This window comes from Montipora foliosa, chromosome 12, assembly GCF_036669935.1.
Source record: "Montipora foliosa isolate CH-2021 chromosome 12, ASM3666993v2, whole genome shotgun sequence".
Lineage (NCBI taxonomy): Eukaryota > Metazoa > Cnidaria > Anthozoa > Scleractinia > Acroporidae > Montipora > Montipora foliosa.
In genome coordinates, this window is record NC_090880.1 from 36,342,917 (window position 1) to 36,360,619 (window position 17,703).

The window sequence follows — 17,703 nt, forward strand, 5'->3', positions numbered from 1 at the left end:
GGTTAAGAAACAGAAGAGAGGCCAGCACACCTGCATCCACAGTAGACATTTTTGCATTGCTACTCCAATCAAATTTTTACAATTTTCACTCCACCGGCAGGTGACCAGCTGGCCGTGTATCATTTCCTGCCTAAGCAGAATGAACGTAATAGGTCCCAAAAGAACACGAATACTGTCCATTCTGTGTATTCCTATTCCGGAATAGTACCAAAAGAAGGCACCCTTAGAGTATGTGTATCAAGGATGTCAGCACTGTACTCGATGCTACCATTATTTTACAATACAGCTGTTTAGGCAGTTGCAAACTAATCCTCTTGTGGTTTTCGATGATTTTGTTGCAGTTCGAAATGAAATTCTGGATAAATTTTTTTCAACATACAGCTGCATAGTAAAGCAGTGAAAGTTGTAAAGCTTCACGTGCAGCCTTTTTCCTGCTCCTTTCTAATAGGCCACTTCGGAAAATACCATAATACTCTTTGTTTGTCCCCCCAAATTTTGAATGAGCATTGTTTCCAGTTTCTCTTGGGACTTACAATGGTCCCAAGAGAAAACGAAAACAATGCTTACGCAAAATTTGGGGGGACAAACAAGTAGTATTATGGTATTTTCCGAAGTGGCCTATATACACTCAGTTTGATAATCTTAACCTGTTCACACGTAGAGTGCCCCTGATTGACAAGTAAAATCGTCTGGTGTTAGACAGAGTAAAATCTGTAAGTCTCGCTCTCGAGTGGGGAAGGGTTACAATGTAAAGCCTTAGTACAAGTGAAAATCTTCACCCATGCATACCACAACATCTACTTTAGGAATTCTAAAGTAGAGCAGTCTACTACAAGTGCTCAGTGAGTCTCAGTAGGTATCTTTTTGGATAGAAGAATAAAATTACCTATTTTTCTCTTTGATTTAAAGCCTTAAAATTAAAATTGGATATGAAAATAGATTAAAATCATGATCGTTTTAATTTATAGCACAACAAGTGTGCATACGTACGTGTTTTGCAGTGTAAAGGTATGCATAAGGTGTATGTAATGGAGTTTTTTAGCACTGCAGTTTTACTGTATTTTTGCATTAATTGCAGAGACTGTCACAGAGTGCTGATTTGCCTTCCTTTCTTCTGGAACTCAAGAGCATTCTGGTGATTACTTAAACAGACTTTGCACTCCCCACTATGTCTTTCTGTATGTCTGTCCAGATTATACACCTACCTAAATTACTGTCGGAATGTAATAATATAACTAGTGTGAAACTTTAATATTAAAGAGGTAAACCCTGTCATTTTGGTGAAAGGCATGTAGTCCATGCACTTGTACATATATGCAAATTTCTACCATTTGTACACTAAATTGTGTTTGTTTGTTTGTTTGTGTGTGCTCGCTTGTAATATTAATAAAGTTACAGACAGTGTAGGTTTTGTGTGCAATAAAAGATTTTGTTATGCCATGTTGGTTTTTCAAATTATGACAAAGGTCTTGAAAAACTCACAGAAAGATTATAAAATTAAGTCCAGCTGACATCAGCCTTATACCTAACTGGTTTTCATTCCTTGTGAAAGGACTGTTGCAATAATCATTCAATTACTGTTATAATAAACCTCTTTGATATGTAGATGAATAAAGAGGTTGATGAATAATAATGGAATAATAATTTCTTCTAATCAATATACTTTGATTCTTTTTCTTTTGGGTGGAAAATCAAGAGTTTAGAAAAACATTCCAACCCATGCAAGAATAAAATGTTCTGACCTATGCAGGACAAATTTTTACACATTAATTAATAAATTATTTCTTTGTGTATCATCTTATTTCTAAAATGGTAGGAAAAACTCTTGGAATATCAAAAATCAGAAAAAGTCAATACTCAACCCAAGGTCTACACACATTTGGTGGCAGAGCTGGAAGCCATTGGCTGGGAGAGGTAGGACAAGGCTGCTGCCTAACGGTCGCCCGGTTGCCTGGGGCGCCTTACTAGCGAGCGTGGGCGACCAAATTTCTGAACGAGTAGCCTGAACGGGCGCCTAACTTATCACAAGGTGATTCATCCTCGCTTTTAATTAATTAATTCTGGGCTCTTGAAAAAATGACTTGGGGGACTAACTTTTTAATGTTGGAAACCTGAAGGGCTCCAGAAAAATTTTCTTAGACAGCAGCCTTGTAGGTTACCACGAAATGATGAATATAAACTATAAATGATGTACTGTACCCTTGGTGTATGCTTAAAAAAAATCCTACCTTGACATGCAACCACTAAAGCCAAAGGAAACTTTTGGGATCTATAAATTTAACTTAAGGAGTGTAAGGTTGGTGTAGTGGACTGTCAGTCAGCACTTGCCTTACAGGGACACTGGTATGCTAAGGTCAAAACTGCGTCAAAATCTTATCTAGTACTTTCGCTCATATGCACAACATTCTTGAGAACGCACTGTTGAGATATGAAATATTATTTTATGGAACAAAGAGCTATTTGTATTTAAGTAATTTTTGTCAACTTTCTGAAGACACTGTCTCCAAACTTGAAAAAACTAGCTATTTAATCAGGGAGCTTAAGCATGCAATGTTTTTGAGCCACCAACGGCAACCAGAAGTGAACTGTTTTCCTGTTTAACTTGTGTTCGCAATACGACACTTAAATTGTAAGTATCTTTTCAGTAATGCAGATGTTAAGTTTGAAAATCTGGTAGACACCACTGTCCTGGGATGCAAAATGTTTGCTTCTGGTTTCCATCCATGGCTCAAAAATGTTGCGTGCTTATTATCTTGAATTTGAGGAGTTAAGTGACGTTTATCGATGATGTAATCGCTACAAAAATCCTGATAGCTTAATGTTTGTCCCTGTAGATTAGCTTATGTGGATCCATCTTTTCAAGTGCTGAAACTTTCTGCCAGGTAAAGATGGGCCAAGCATGTGATGGGCTTATTGGCTCTGTAGAACTGCAGGAAATTTTGACAAAACCTGGAAAGGGGTGGAAGGCCATTTTGTGACACTTGACACAGTACACAAATGAGATTTATACTGAATTTGCATACTGAGAAAGAAAAGAACTGGCTTGAAAGAAATGTGAAATGACTTTCACTCTTTCAGTGGGTGCAGACGTTACTTGGTAGTGATGTACGCAAAGAATACAGTTAAAATAGCAAATGGCAAAGTGATGTTGATTATATAGATTGGCCTGAAAAGGGGAAAGAGCCATCAGATGGATGACATTGACAGGAAACCTGTGATCAGACAATGATCAATGATTAATACCTCTTACTAGCCAAGTTCTAGGTCCGTACTGTTACAGACCAAGTTATTTCCTGTTGATTTATGGCCCAAGCGCGAAGTGTGCAGGCCATAAATCAACGGGAAAAAAATGAGGATCCGTAACTTACAATAGGCATATGGACTGAGAAAACAAGGTTAGTAAGATATTTATTATATCTCTGAGCTTAATCCGGCACCTGAGCAGGGAAGCTAGTCAAAGTCAAGCGGAAGGTTCAACTGCCACAAAGAATGCCGTGTTAAAATCTGAAAAACTTTAATCTTCTTGGTTGTCTGAAATAGTTTCTTGCAAGATTTACGAGTTTATGTAACAGAAATGACATGAAAAACTTGCTAGTAGATAATTGAAATTATGAACTTAGCGGGCTGTACCGTAGGCCGTACTGTAGAATACAGTAAATTATATAAAATTCATTACTAATTATGCCTTTTAGCAACCTTACGTATAGGTACATGTACACACATTACTAACATTTTTAATTAATTAAGTCCAATCTTGTTTTCAGGGACAATAAGGAAAGAGAGCATTTTATAACTTTACATATTTCAGCTCAGGTAACTACTATTATTATTAGCCGAGGATATTAGTTTAATAATAATATTATTGTCAATTTTCTTGCTGGTGTTTATTTCAGAGATGTTGCTACTACGAAAACCACCGATCTGTGGAATGGGTGGGAATTTACGTGTGTCTCTGCCCCGCCCACTTTCGCTTGTAAATAGTTCAAATTCTTAAGAGATAATGGCAGAACTGAGCGCATATGGAACTGGCTCTATAATTGTGGAAAAGTTTTCGGAGAATACTTGAGAATGAAGCTTATACTAGACATTATTGGAAAAGGGAGAGGTTTCTTTGTAGGAAGTTTTTTTGCGATTGCCAAGGAAAACAGAGATAAATTTTGAAAATGTGTTTTTCCATTGTTGAGGTTGTTTTGTACACCTCAAGCCCGTGGGAAAGGAATTTCACCAAAATGTTTAACGAAACTGGGCGGGGCAGTGACTCGATTAATTTGGGCCCATTCCACAGATCGGTGGTTTTCGTAGTAAGTTATACAACTGTAAGCTGTCAGTCTCAATATGAATAATTAACAATTATTCCATGAGAATGCGTTGGATATGAGATGGTAAATAGCCAATGAGGCACGTAGCGCCGTGGTGATGCAGCAGGGTTGTCTTATATATGTTTAATCATGTTACTTGCGGCCATGCCAAATCGCAGACTACAGACTGTGCAGACTGTGCAGGTCTACCAGGGGTAAAATATGGTGATACCCTCACTATTATTGAGAGCTAACCACAAATAGGCTAACCTGAATGTTATTTAGGCCTAATTCAGGCTAACCGAATTTCATTTTACAGACAGTCTGCACAGTCTGCAGTCTGTGTTTTTCAGTGTCCCTGTTACTGGTGTGAACAAGAGAAATAATTATAATGATAATAAAATTAACAAGTATTTGCTGAAGGCGAGGTGAATGTTCGTCTCAGTTTTCATTCAGTCACTGACATTCACCAAGCCTGAGGTGAATAATAATATTGTTATTATTATAATTGTTGTAGTAAAATTGCCTTTTTGTTGCCAGCACCCTTATGCTGCTCCTACATGTACAACAGATCTACCAGGAAAACAGTTCACTTTCTCTTGGACACCACAGGTACAGTAAATAATTAATCACCTAGTAGTAAACATGCATGGGCAACTGTTATTAGAGACAACCGGAGGATATTCCATCATCATGTTATTGCCACGATGTGATTGTGTCAATCCCTAGTCCAAAGGACACAAACTCATCAGCTCTCTTTACTTTCAAGACTACTTGATGAGCATAAATTTACTTTGTGGTAAAAGTAAAGAGAAAAACATACCAAGGTGCACATGGCTGGCATTTACATAGTGTAAGAGTACGTAACATTTCTTTGACTTGTTTCCAGCTTGAGTTCCTTGTCAGCTTTTTTCTGTGTTCAATAAACCTTTTGCTATATGATATGCGTATGGCAACTCAAGTAACGGTGTTAATGTTTCATGCGAAATGGACTGTTCATAAAAAATGAGTTCACTTATTGTTAATATTACTTGGTTTTTACCAGAGCCGTCCTCTTCAGCAGCTATATCATCAGTTTCAAGAGGTGAGCTCCAAGAGCATCTTCTTTACAGCGACAAATTAAACCTGCTTGCAGGCTACACGTATGGCAAATCATGTGTGATTGTTTTGTGTTAACCCCTCCCTCCTAAGAGTCACACTTTTACTCTATCTATTCAAAAATGCTAAACAACTTAAGTTTATACTCCTCAATGAAAGAATAGGAACTTTAGTTAAGTGTCTTGTCTTCTAGCATTGGAGCACTAACTGGGGACACTGTAAACTGAAATCAACAAATTAATATGAATCAAATCAAATGTTGGTTTTTGAGGAGAGGGGAAAACCGGAGTACCCAAAGAAAAAACCTCTCAGAGCAGAGTAGAGAACCAACAAACTCAACTCACATCTGACACCAAGTCTGAGAATCAAACCAGTGCCACATTGGTGGGAGGCAAGTGCTCTGTGCCATCCCTGCTCTAGCCCCAAGATACATAGATACCATACATGTACCTGATTGTCAAATTCAAGGTTAGCAAAACCCAGCTTTTTAAAATGAGAAATCAAGACAGTCTTATGTCCGTACATTCATGTGATCAGTTTTTGGTGTGGTCATCTTACAGTAGTACAACATCTCACGGCTTTAAAGAAATATTATTGCACCATGACTGTGTGTTATAATAATTATAAAGAGGCTATGCCACGTTGCATGTATTTTAGGGTGTTATGGGGAAATTGTTAGTTAATCACGAGTTTAAAACTCGAAAATGGTAAATTAAATGTGGAATTCCTTTACTAACGTCTGATAAAATTCTTGTTACATCACAAAAAAGATGATTTTGAGAAAAATTAAAGCAACCTTAATTTTATCTAGGCAATTTGTGATAAAACTTAAAAAAACGTTGGGCCACATTTTTCAAGGTTACCCAAATGCATACTGTTTCAATCTTGTCCATTTGTATTCGTCCATGCTTTTCTTTCCTATAATTGCTGTATTTCTTTTATGTTGTTCAACAGTTTTAAGTGGTTATTGCATCATTTTGCGTGACATGGCTCCTTTTAATGTTTAAAATTTGTTGGGAATTCCTGCTTTCAGCGCCCCACAAATTGTCGATTTCCTCTTTCCTATTATATAATCTGGGTAATTAAGAAGCTGACTTGCTCCAGATGAGATCTTTGCTGTTAATGCATCTTAACCGGTTCTTTCATGGTCTCGCCTAACAAATTTTCTAGTACTGTTTTATAAGAGATGTGTGATCATTTTATTTTATTTTGTGCTTCTGTAGATCCTTTGTAAGTTTGAGGATTTTTGGGACATGTTAGATGAAATTGACCATAAAACTTGGATTCTTGAACCGGATCAACCACGTCGTTCCTGCACAAGCAGAAGAATTGCTCTGGGTAAATTTTCCACATTAAGTTTCTCCCTTGTCCTGTCCTCTCCTCCCAATTGAAGTTATCTGAATTATGTTATTTTTCTCTTTAGTAATTTGATGGTCCCTGGCAGGCAGGGTTAGCAAAGTAACCCAATGTACCCAGATGCAGTAATATAGGGTTTAAATGTAGTGATACATCATCTCTTCTAGCATGAGTCGTAGACTTGTTTATAATTTGGTCATGCTCTTGTTAATAAATTATTAACAAGTTTAAGCTAATTACTATAAGAAATGTTGGGCACTGACTTATTTGAATGTCAAACGATGTTCCGACCAAAAACCGAAAACCTTAGTGAATGTCGTTTGACTTTCGAATAACTCAAGTGGCCAACATTATTTTCTTACAGTAATTATGGAAATTCGTGACTGCAATTTCAGCAGATTAAGTTTTAAGCTGTTCCAGCTCTTTTGTGGACTGCAGGTATTAAAGGCTGAGTTGGTTTATAGATGTTAAGGGTGAGGTTACTATGCCTTTTATTACTAGGTTACTTTCAGATTCATGAGGTTCAAATTCCAATCAATGCTTTAATTTGTTTTTCACTAGGTCACTGCAGTGGAACTAGTTAACTTTAAGACAGGCATATTTTGATCCATTTTATTGCTTTCTGTTTATGCGAAAAGTGGACCCTTGAGGGTCTGTATATTTTTATGAAATTAAGCCTTGCTCACTCCCATGTGAACTACACTGATGTTGAAGATAACCCATTGACTCCCAGGGGTTCCCCATTGACGAGTAAAATCGTCTGGCGTTAGACAAAGTAAAATACTGAGTCTGGCCGGTTTGGACGCCAAAGGGTTAAGCTCTTTCAAAAATGTAGTGTCTAAATACATGTATGCATGATCAAGTTAAACCACTATCTAGATCCCATTTTCCATTGAAGTAATTATATTGTTTTTTTTTATTAATTATAATTAATGAAATACAATAACTTATTGTTAATCTTAATATCACTCTCTCGACTTTCATTTCCAGGGAACAATGCTTCTATCCAGATTGATTTGAATCCAGCAAATCCCAGGCTCTTGCCAGAGTGCAGATTTCTTGGAGCTGACAGTGGTACTTCTGCCGTAGAAGGAGTTTTTCGCTAATCCTTATTCATGAATTATTGATCTATATTAAATTTCTTCTTATATATGTGGTTTATCTATTTAACCTATTGACTCCGTCTTCGGGCAGTCAGGGTGGCTTAGTGGTTACATGTATGTAAAATGTGCCTCCCACCTCTGAGACTCGGGTTTAACCTGAGGTATGACATGGGCTGAGTTTCAGTTGATCTTAATCTGAATCCAAGGATTTTTCTCTGGGTAAATACTCTGGTTGTTCTCCCTCATAAAAATTGACTACATCAGTCAATGACATCTGGCTGTGGTCGGATGACCTTGATAGGGATAACCTCTCCTATCCTTCTTCTTTATTGATTCAGAGGTGAATTAATAAAGTTGTTAAAACCATGCCCCATTGACTGGTAAAATCGTCTGGAGTTGGGCAGAGTAAAATCTATCAAGTCCTCACTCCTAGGAGTCAATGGTTAAGAAGAGTAGGTGAAAGATTTTACAAGCTGGGTCATGTGCAGCAGAGTCAATTTTTGGCAGTATGGACATTAGTGGACAATGATTGGGTTGCATCAGTTATGTTGTCAGATGACAAATCTGGACAAATCCCATCATGATCCAAAAGAAGCTCTATGTCATCATAATGTACTCTTTCCAATGTTGGCACAACTCAGCTGATTGCTACTTGAGCGGCTGAGTTGGTTCACATGGCCTTTGATTTTATTTTGCAGTGGTTGTGCCTTTGCGGGAACATTTGAATGCAAACATTCAGTCCTGGTGAGAGGGTCATTTCAATTAATTCTATCTTGAGAATGAAATTAATTTTGTTTTGATTTTATTTATCAGGAATCCCCAGTTATCCGTTTTTGCAAACCTGGAGAATTTGTTAGGCCAGAAATTTCCTTCCCCTTCAACAACAAAGAAGGAGGTAATTAAAGATCACCACTTCATTCATTTTGCACTCCAACAGCCAACAGTCAACCATGCATGTACAAGTACATGTGTAGCAACCAGTCAATCAGAACATTTACTGTTAGTATCCTCCTTACAATATTATTTTGACAGACATGGTTTGGGCTGTTTGTCGTGTGACCCATTAGAAGTCCTTAGATTTCCAGATTACAGATCTATGTAGCATGCAGACCAACAACTTTGTTTGCTGCACATGGCTGAGAAATGTACTAGGTAAATTATTTATTGTACACTGTACTACAATCCTTCCTCACTTGGGTAAAAAAAATTATCTGGCAGTGCAAACTTAGAATGTGGTCTAATTTTCATAAATAATGTGAACATAATAATTAATATTGGTGAAAGGTTGTGTTACATGTAACAACTGTTAAGGCACTCTTTTCGATAACCAGCTCCTAACGTCAGTGGCTTCATAGCTCAGTTGGTTAGAGCGTCGCACCGGTAATGCGATGTCACGGGTTCAAATCCCGTTGAAGTCCTGAATTTTTCAGGCTTCTCTACACAATTGCAAAAATTGTGTTCATAACTGCGAGGATCATAGCTTCACTTGATTCCATCTTTATGTGTTGAAGATCTTTATGTAATCAAAATTAATATTAGAATAGCATGCCATTCTAGTGGCATTTTTCCATTGTTTTCAAAACCCCTTTCAAGCACTTATTTCAATCTTTGTGGGTTTCTTTTTACAAAATTAATCTTGACTGCTCCTGACGAGGGTAACTAAGTGTAAAACCCAATACCGTCCATGATTTTACTGCACATGTAGGTTTCATATTTCAAGCGGCCATGTAACCCAATATTCTGTCCAAAATGCCATGATGATGCAGACCTCCGATTGCAGGTCAAGATACAGAGTACAGACTCTCCACTCCAATTAGCTAAAAGCTACTTTACAGGAAGCCCACACGTAAAATATATAAATTATTGTCATTCATGAACATAAATAATTTTTGCCTTCTTAAGGATTTCAGCATGGAGTGTGGCATCTGTTATGCCTATCGCCTGAATGACCTGATACCTGACAAAGTTTGCGATGATTCACGATGTGGACAGTCTTTTCACAGCCTGTGTCTTTATGAGGTTAAAAACTTTTCTAAATTATACGTACTATTAAAGGGTAAAGTGAAATAGTTTAAAAAGTTAACGTATTAATAGTTCGCAGATAGAACTACATGTACAGCCTTCAGTTGATTCTCTGAAAGTCATTGTAACAGTTGTTAGTTCCAGTACAAGACCTATGATGATAATTTTCAGTGTCATTATGTTATGTTAATATTTTGGAAATATTTCTTTTGTTTGTTACACAGTGGTTGAGAGATTTACCATCAACAAGACAGAGTTTCAACATGGTATTTGGGGAGTGTCCGTACTGCAGCAAAGTGAGAACATTTTGAGTTTTTAATTTTTTTGAAGGGTCTTATTGATCCATTAGAAGCTGAGATCTGAAACTAGATCACTGGAACCAAACTTAAGGGCCCACTGACGTATTTTTTGGGGTGCGTTTCTAAGGATGCTGTGGTTAAGTAATTTGAGAAAATTTGGCATTATTTTGGTCAGTTTCCAACTTTTGTAAGCCAATGACCCTAAATATGACGTCATCATACCACACCCATGGTCATGTGACCAATAAAAGAAAACTCTAAATTTGTCTCCGTGCTAAGCAATTTGGGTGTTTAATTGATGGTTTGATAATTTGTATTCGTTTTTGCATCCAGCCAAGCATGGGTTTCTTTTTATTTTGAAAAATGTTCTTTTTAAAGACATAAACGATACTGAAATACCCATAACTTTTTCAAAAAAGATGATTTAAAAAATCAATGCTTAGCTATATTCTGTATTTGGGGGTGAAACGTTCCATGTAAAAAAAAAATTAATTCAATTTAAAACCGCCGGAAATTTAGCTTTTTTCTCAAACCGGAAGTCAGTTCGATTACGCATACGCAGTTGATCTGAGAACGAGCGCGAGGAAGGGCGAGGAAAAACCTTCGATGGAAACAACAGTTTGTGCGGTGACTTTTGCTTGAGTGGGTTTTCTTGTCAGCTCATGATATGATGACGTCAGTTACCGGAGGTAACATTTCACTTCCTTAGTAACGCGCGAAAAATCCGTCTGTGGGCCCTTAAGCCATTTTCCTGTTGAAGGCTGAATTTAGAGTCTTGGGGGTTAGATAATTTTCAAGATGGGCAACCTTATGTTACATAAGTACTTCATTGGCCACTTCTCATTGGGGCTTTTCAGGGCCAATAAGCAGTTCACAACATTGGGCCGAAAGTATACATAGGCGTGTCTGATGTTGGAGTATAGCACCACAGCCAGATGTAATTAGCTGTGAGTTGATTTTGATGAGGGAGGAAAACTGGAGTGCCTGCATTTCCGTTCGAACGGTGACACTGGCCAAGAGGATCGCCGCTCTGGGAATGAGAATGGAGTACCTGGAGGAAAACCCTTGAGTCAGGTTAAGAGTGACAGTTACTCAGACCACATACTATGGCAGGGGTGGGAGGAATGGTTCATGAACAATATGCCAGCCTGACTTCCTATGGGGTATTGCCATACAGTCACCCATCCAACAGGGGTGGAAAAACGGGAATCAGTATAATATTATTTTTACTTTGGGCAAGCTGCGAGTGCTACACCTTTGCCATTGAGAATAAGGAACAGCAAAAAGTGATTCAGCCTTCACAGCCTTATCCTGTTTATTCTTGTTCACACTCTCCCAAGTATCTTGCACTTTTTAAAAAAGAAAGATGAAGAATGGAGTTAAAAAGATTCCTTTGAATTTTTCTTGATAGTAGCAGACAAGTAAAAAATTTCTAGAAAACGACTAAACCTTTGAGTTTATAAACATGTTTCGACAGAAGCTTCTGCCATTCTCAGTTAGTCAGAATACAAAGCAACAGAAGCTAAATTTTAATATAATAAAATATTTATAGAAAATGCTAATGTCAAAAATAGTAACAACAGAATGAAGTATAGCACAACCCTCTTTGAATCAACAATTACACCATGTCAGTCATCAGCTATCTCTTTAATTCCCACATTTTCACGCCATACTTCATTCCATTGCTGTGCAATTCTGACTGAGGATGGCAGCAGTTTCTATCAAAACATGCTTATAAACTCAACGTTTCGTCATTTTCATAGAATTCATTCCTTTGAATAATGTGTACACTTGTTATCAGAATGGAGGTTGTACTCCATGTAAAATTAGGGTTTGTGCTACTCCTTGAAGCCCTGGAATTTAATTTTGGACTTCAAGGGCACTTGAAAAAAATGATTTGGTGGGAAACTGTTTGAAAACTCCTTGAATAGACCATATTCGTATTCTCGGTATTGGACTGGAACTAGCTTGCAATGGAGGCTAATGCGGGGAAATCTTTTCAAATGCAAATACTTTCTAATATATTCCCCCGCATTAGCCTCCATTGCAAGCTAGTTCCAGTCCAATACCGAGAATACGAAAATCGTCTATTTTTCTTGAGTGAAAATTGAGCCCAAATTTGACTACTGGGGAAATATTAAATGCAAAAAATCACAGGAAGTGGGAAGAACATCAAGGTACAGTAGGCTTTTCCAGAAACACTATGTACAACTTAAAACTCAATTTCTGGTTCTTGAAAACTCCTTGAAATTTTATATACAAGATCTTGCACGAACCTTGAATTATAAGAAAGTAGAGGATTAGTTTTTGTTGTGGTGTACTTGAAACTAGTTAATAACATGATCTTCTTTTTCTTTTACTTTTAGCCTATCACAGTCAAAATGGTGACAGGAAAATGATTCATTAGGGACGGTTATCCTCAGTGTAAAAACCTGTGGAACATTGTCTTTATTCCCGTTTCCTTTCTGTCTTCACAGGGTTTTACATCAACTGATTTGGTGCTTAACCACTGATGAGTAAAATCTATTAACTCCCAGGAGTTTCTCAAGCTGTTTGTTTTAATTATATTTGTCACGAATTATTAATGTTATTCGATAAAAACAAATCTGAAAGATAAGGTAGATACCAGTATTTGTCTCTAAATGATAGAAATTAATTTATTTTTGTCACATTTTGCTTTGTAATATGTACATCACTTTGTATTTAAGTTTGTGATTCACACTATAAATTAAGGACAGTGCCTACTAATTCAAAGGTATTTTTGCGTGGATTACTGACTATGCGGGAAAAGCATGTAACAAGAAACTTGGGGGCAAACACACAGTTTTCAAATATAATTAATCAACAATATTTGTAAAAAGCTTTAAAGTACAAAGCTACTGGTATGTATGGTGTTCTTTTCCAAATTGAAGCTTAAATATCTTTGAAAAATGTGTGGTGATACCGAGAGCACTTGCTAAGTTCTGCTTTCTCCGCATACTTTTAATCCGTGCAAAAATGCTCCACCAATAGGAAACCCCAACATCTTGAGATGTGCAGAATGTAGGGGCAATAACAATAGTAGGCACCATCCTTAACACAAAAATCCCATAATGTTTATTGTGCAAACCCTGATTAAGCTTGAACTGGGCCAAGTATTTCTGTCAATACAAGCCTTAGGAAATACTCCAGAAGTCATAACATTTTATGAAAACAGTTCAATGTAGCTTGGGATTTGGTAATCATTTACCAGTCTGATGGGAATATTGTTTTATCCTCCTTCAGAAAAATAAGTTACTCAGATTAAGTATAACTTGTAACAACTTACACTAAATTAATGTACAAAAATAAAAATGCAATATTTTGAGCAAAGGGTGAAGAATAACGATTTTATCTTTTCTTTGTATTTTGGGAAGGGAAATAATGATCTCTGCATGATTGGATTTTTACTTGAAACATGACTTATAACATTTCATAAATATTTCTAGTGTTCACAGTATTTTTCTCAGTTTTTTTTTTGTGTGAAAGCATAAGAGAATGAATAGGAAAAATGGTTGATAATTCATAACATTCTCTCCCCTTCACAATAGTTGGCCTTTACTAATTGGCCACTCAAAGAATCAATAATGTCATGAGTTATAATGTCATACATCAAAGAAATCATGCACTTCATTAATGTCCTGTTGCTGCACATCTCTTTTTTCATCTTCATTCATATTTGATTCTGAACTACTTTTGCCATCAATAGTCTGGTGATAGTTATCAACTTCTGGTCCTGTGCTTCTTGTGAAGCTTTGTGGTGATCCAATATCCCAAGACTCATCTGTAAAATAATAATAATTAGTATACTATTTACCCTAAAACAAGGGATAGCGCTGAAGGCACACCTGGAATATCCTCTGCTGTTCACAGTATTTGCGGCCAAAAATATTGTAATCTTTGCAGGTATAAATGAGTTAAAATCACCAGTTGTGCTATGTATCTCTTTTTTAGTATAATATAATACTAAAACAACTATTCACATCAGTGTCTGTGGTGGATAGTCACCTCCACCTCGGTGAATACTGTGGGTCACATTTTCGTCATATAATTATCATGCATGTACAAAACAAAAAGCCCTGAAGTATTTTTTGTGCCACCATCAGAGCTTTAAGAAGCTTTTGTTTGAAAATATGGAAAATCTACTACTTGTATTGCCAAGCAAGAGTGGCCAAGGCCAAGACAGCAAAAGGGGTGGTGATTTTTGCTAACAGCCAGTTACTTTTCACAATCCTGGATAATTTAAAATTACAGCAACATTTAAGCACATCATCATGAAATTCTACAGCTGCAACATCTCATCATACTTTCAAGATTTCAATATTGTATGATCCCAACATAGTTTAATAATTAAACTACCTGAATATTCCCACTATAAATGTACATATGAAACTGAGTGAGTGCTAGAAATAATTTCCTTTTAGTTTCACCAATGCCAAATAAAGATTCCTTAATTAATGATTGAACGCATGGAAGTGAAAGTACCAGTAATATCTCATCAAAGGTTTATTTCCTGGCAAATTACATACTTTAAACATAAAAATTACTGGTAATCATGTACCTTCCTCATCTGCATTATATGTTTCATCAGGGTCAACATTTAAATCTGCAACATCATCGCCGTCTTTCATTTTCTTTGCCCTGATTCTCACTCTTTTGGCTTTTTCCTCTCTTCTTCTTTGCTTTTCTTTGATTGAAGCTTGGGCTCTTTCTCTCTTCTTTTCTGTTGCTGCAAGCTTTTCCTCTAACTGCAGATTTTATTTATAAAATATATTAAGTTCATCATTGAACTGTCATCACAAACATCGCACAATACACTTAACAGACCTTTTAGTTAAAGACAGCTTTCAAAGGACAGCAATTTCATTCTTTTTGTTTGCTGTAACAAAAATAGCAGTACCTCAGCCTTTTGATGCTGGGCTTTGTCCATTTCTCTAGCCAAGAGTAACTCTGATCGACGTTTGGACATCACTTTTACTTTTTTATCCAGTTCCTTGAGAAAAAATGAAAACATCTTTATTATGATATACTCTGTTTGACTGTTAAATGGTAACTTGACTGACGGTGCCATCGTTATTCGATGAACGATGTGAAAATCCAACAAACCAAATAGCTGCAGAAATAAATGTATTACCACCCTTCCAAAACTAACAAAGGCAGGATTTCCACTGTTATTTATTGACTGAAGAGAAATCAACATTGCAGGCAGACAAGCCAGAAGGTGAGGAGAAACGAGACCTAAAATGCTTTCTGTTCTTTCTCCTTTTTTCTCTATATATCCCTGATAAGAAGGCATTTGTTGCAAAGTATATTTAATTTATTACTAAAACTATCCATCACATTATATTCATCTTGGCTAGAAATGTACACCTCTCACTACATATTTTTTTAATTTGAAAATCAAAGGTTACAAATTGGAATCATAATTTATGGGTAAACGAAGGATTCGATTCGCATAGTTAACATAGTATTTGTACCTTTTGTCGCTTAAGCTCAGCTGCTGCTTGCTTTTGTTCTAGAGCTTCCCTTGTTAAGACTGGGGCACTCTCAATTTTCTAAAAGGAAAAACAGTAAGTTGATTTTTAGCTGTGATGACCCCTAGCTCTCATGAAGGGCTAGTCAATTAATAAGTAACAAATAGATTCCATGTTGCTGTGCGTCTGTTCAGTAATAGATCACAGATGACAAAAGAGAACAAAAGAGTGACACGAGGTGATAGCCGAGTGTGTCACTACTGTTCTTTAACACCACATTTTGACGTCTTTCTTCTGTGATTTATTATTGAACAGACGCATGGCAACATGGAAACTACCGGTATTTGTTTTAAAGAATAAAGAATTAAACTTTATTCGCATAATGATAAAAGTTGATGGTGACGTTAATTGTGCGTCTGTCCTCTAATAGGTCATAGGCAAGAACCAATCAAAATGCGAGAATAACTTGAAATTTATTACATGGTAGTGATCATTGCTGATTGACTACATGCTGGGGTACTATTCTCAACAAATTGCAACCATTTGTCTTGATTAACAAATACTGCACATGCTAGTTCTAACACCTGAACTGCAAAATTTCTATAATGCATAGCAGTTATCAGTTCACTATGATGAATGTACTCACTGACAAGTGCTATGCATCATAGAAATCTAGCAAGTCAAGTGTCAGAACTAGCATGTATTTCTCAATCAAGACAATTATGATGAATGGACTCACTGATAAGCGCTATGCATTGCTGGATGCAGTGACCATTGAAGCGTGACAACACCAGTTTAAATGACATACATTGCACTTTAAAGACGGTGCCTACTAATTAAAGATATTTTTGCCCCAATGTGTGATTATGCAGGAACTGTAGATCTTAACAAGTGTTATTGAAATCCAAAAAGAAAATTGGGGGTAACCACGCATTTTCAAAGATAATTGATGAATAATATTTGTAAAAAGCTTTCAAATACAAAGCAATGTATGGCATTCTTTCTCAAATTAAAGCTCTTAATTATCTCTGAAAAATGCATGGTTACCCCCAATTTTCTTTTAGGACAAACAATAAAAAACCAAATTGCAAAAAAATTAGTGACAAAATAAAAAAGCAATTATACCAGTACTAAATTATTACACCTGCTGTATAATGTTATTATATAGCATTGATGATTTCCAGCTAGCTTAACCACAGTATAGTGAACTAAAAGTGAGTGACAGTGGATTTTTCATACCTGTAACCTACGTGGTGGCCTGTTAACAGAGGAAACAGAACCATTCTGTCCAAGTGGAATATCAAAGGCAACTGATCTAGAGTTGGGTGACAGTAATGGAGACGAAGTGTGGCTTCCAAAAACTCCTGTTTAAAGCAACGTTTTTGAGACTTAATACATAAATAACTTAAAGATATTTTCAAATACTGAGAGAGGCAAATTTTCTCCACTGACTTAATACCCTTTCCCCCCAGTTGAAGGCACTGTGAGCTCGTCATGAATCAAAACAAAAATTTAAAAAAAATTATCCATCAAGGATTTTGCTGTTTTCTGCCCAATCCAAGATAATTGGGAAACTGCCATACACCTGTTTCAGATTTATAGGTTGACAGGGCAGAGGACTGAAGCAAACCAATTTACAAAACTGGTAAATCTGTCACCCACAGTTCAAACTTGACCCTTAATGTATTAGGAACGATAGCCAATAAGGACAAAGAAGCAATTTCCCAGTTGTCCCAAGTAGTCTGGCCTCAGTGATCCTCTCCGATGATGAGGGATGTCTGCGATTTCCAGTTTTCAGTCAAGTGAGGAAGATCTTTGACAGTTGCATGATTGGGTAATCCCTCATCATTTGGGATTTACCAGACAAAAGGTTATGTTGACATGCACTAAAAATAAACCTCTTGACCACTCTTCTGGAATATAGCAGTGTCAAATGGGTTGCAATGGTGCTAGCATGAAAACTATGAGGATTGTTTCTTTACAGGAAGGAACCTTTGAACAGTTTTGCCTTGATATTTATGTCTTTGAAGACTGC

The 17,703-nt window shown here is 36.6% G+C and overlaps 1 protein-coding gene and 1 non-coding gene across 2 annotated transcripts in view; both read left to right on the forward strand.

Annotated features, from left to right (window-relative positions):
- Positions 1-12,682, forward strand: part of LOC137980277 (E3 ubiquitin-protein ligase FANCL-like) — a 16,341-nt gene extending 3,659 nt beyond the window's left edge. The window contains exons 4-16 of the mRNA XM_068827673.1: positions 1,079-1,135; positions 1,817-1,914; positions 2,835-2,882; positions 3,765-3,813; positions 4,839-4,910; positions 5,344-5,382; positions 6,620-6,734; positions 7,743-7,826; positions 8,554-8,599; positions 8,669-8,750; positions 9,758-9,874; positions 10,102-10,173; positions 12,543-12,682. Coding sequence (XP_068683774.1) covers positions 1,079-1,135; positions 1,817-1,914; positions 2,835-2,882; positions 3,765-3,813; positions 4,839-4,910; positions 5,344-5,382; positions 6,620-6,734; positions 7,743-7,826; positions 8,554-8,599; positions 8,669-8,750; positions 9,758-9,874; positions 10,102-10,173; positions 12,543-12,575 — 912 coding nt within the window. The 3' untranslated portion in view covers positions 12,576-12,682. The remainder of the gene's footprint in view (positions 1-1,078; positions 1,136-1,816; positions 1,915-2,834; positions 2,883-3,764; positions 3,814-4,838; positions 4,911-5,343; positions 5,383-6,619; positions 6,735-7,742; positions 7,827-8,553; positions 8,600-8,668; positions 8,751-9,757; positions 9,875-10,101; positions 10,174-12,542) is intronic.
- Trnat-ggu (transfer RNA threonine (anticodon GGU)) lies at positions 9,201-9,273 on the forward strand. The gene has a single exon. It is a non-coding gene; the product is annotated as a tRNA-Thr (tRNA).
- Positions 12,683-17,703: the final 5,021 nt, after the last annotated feature.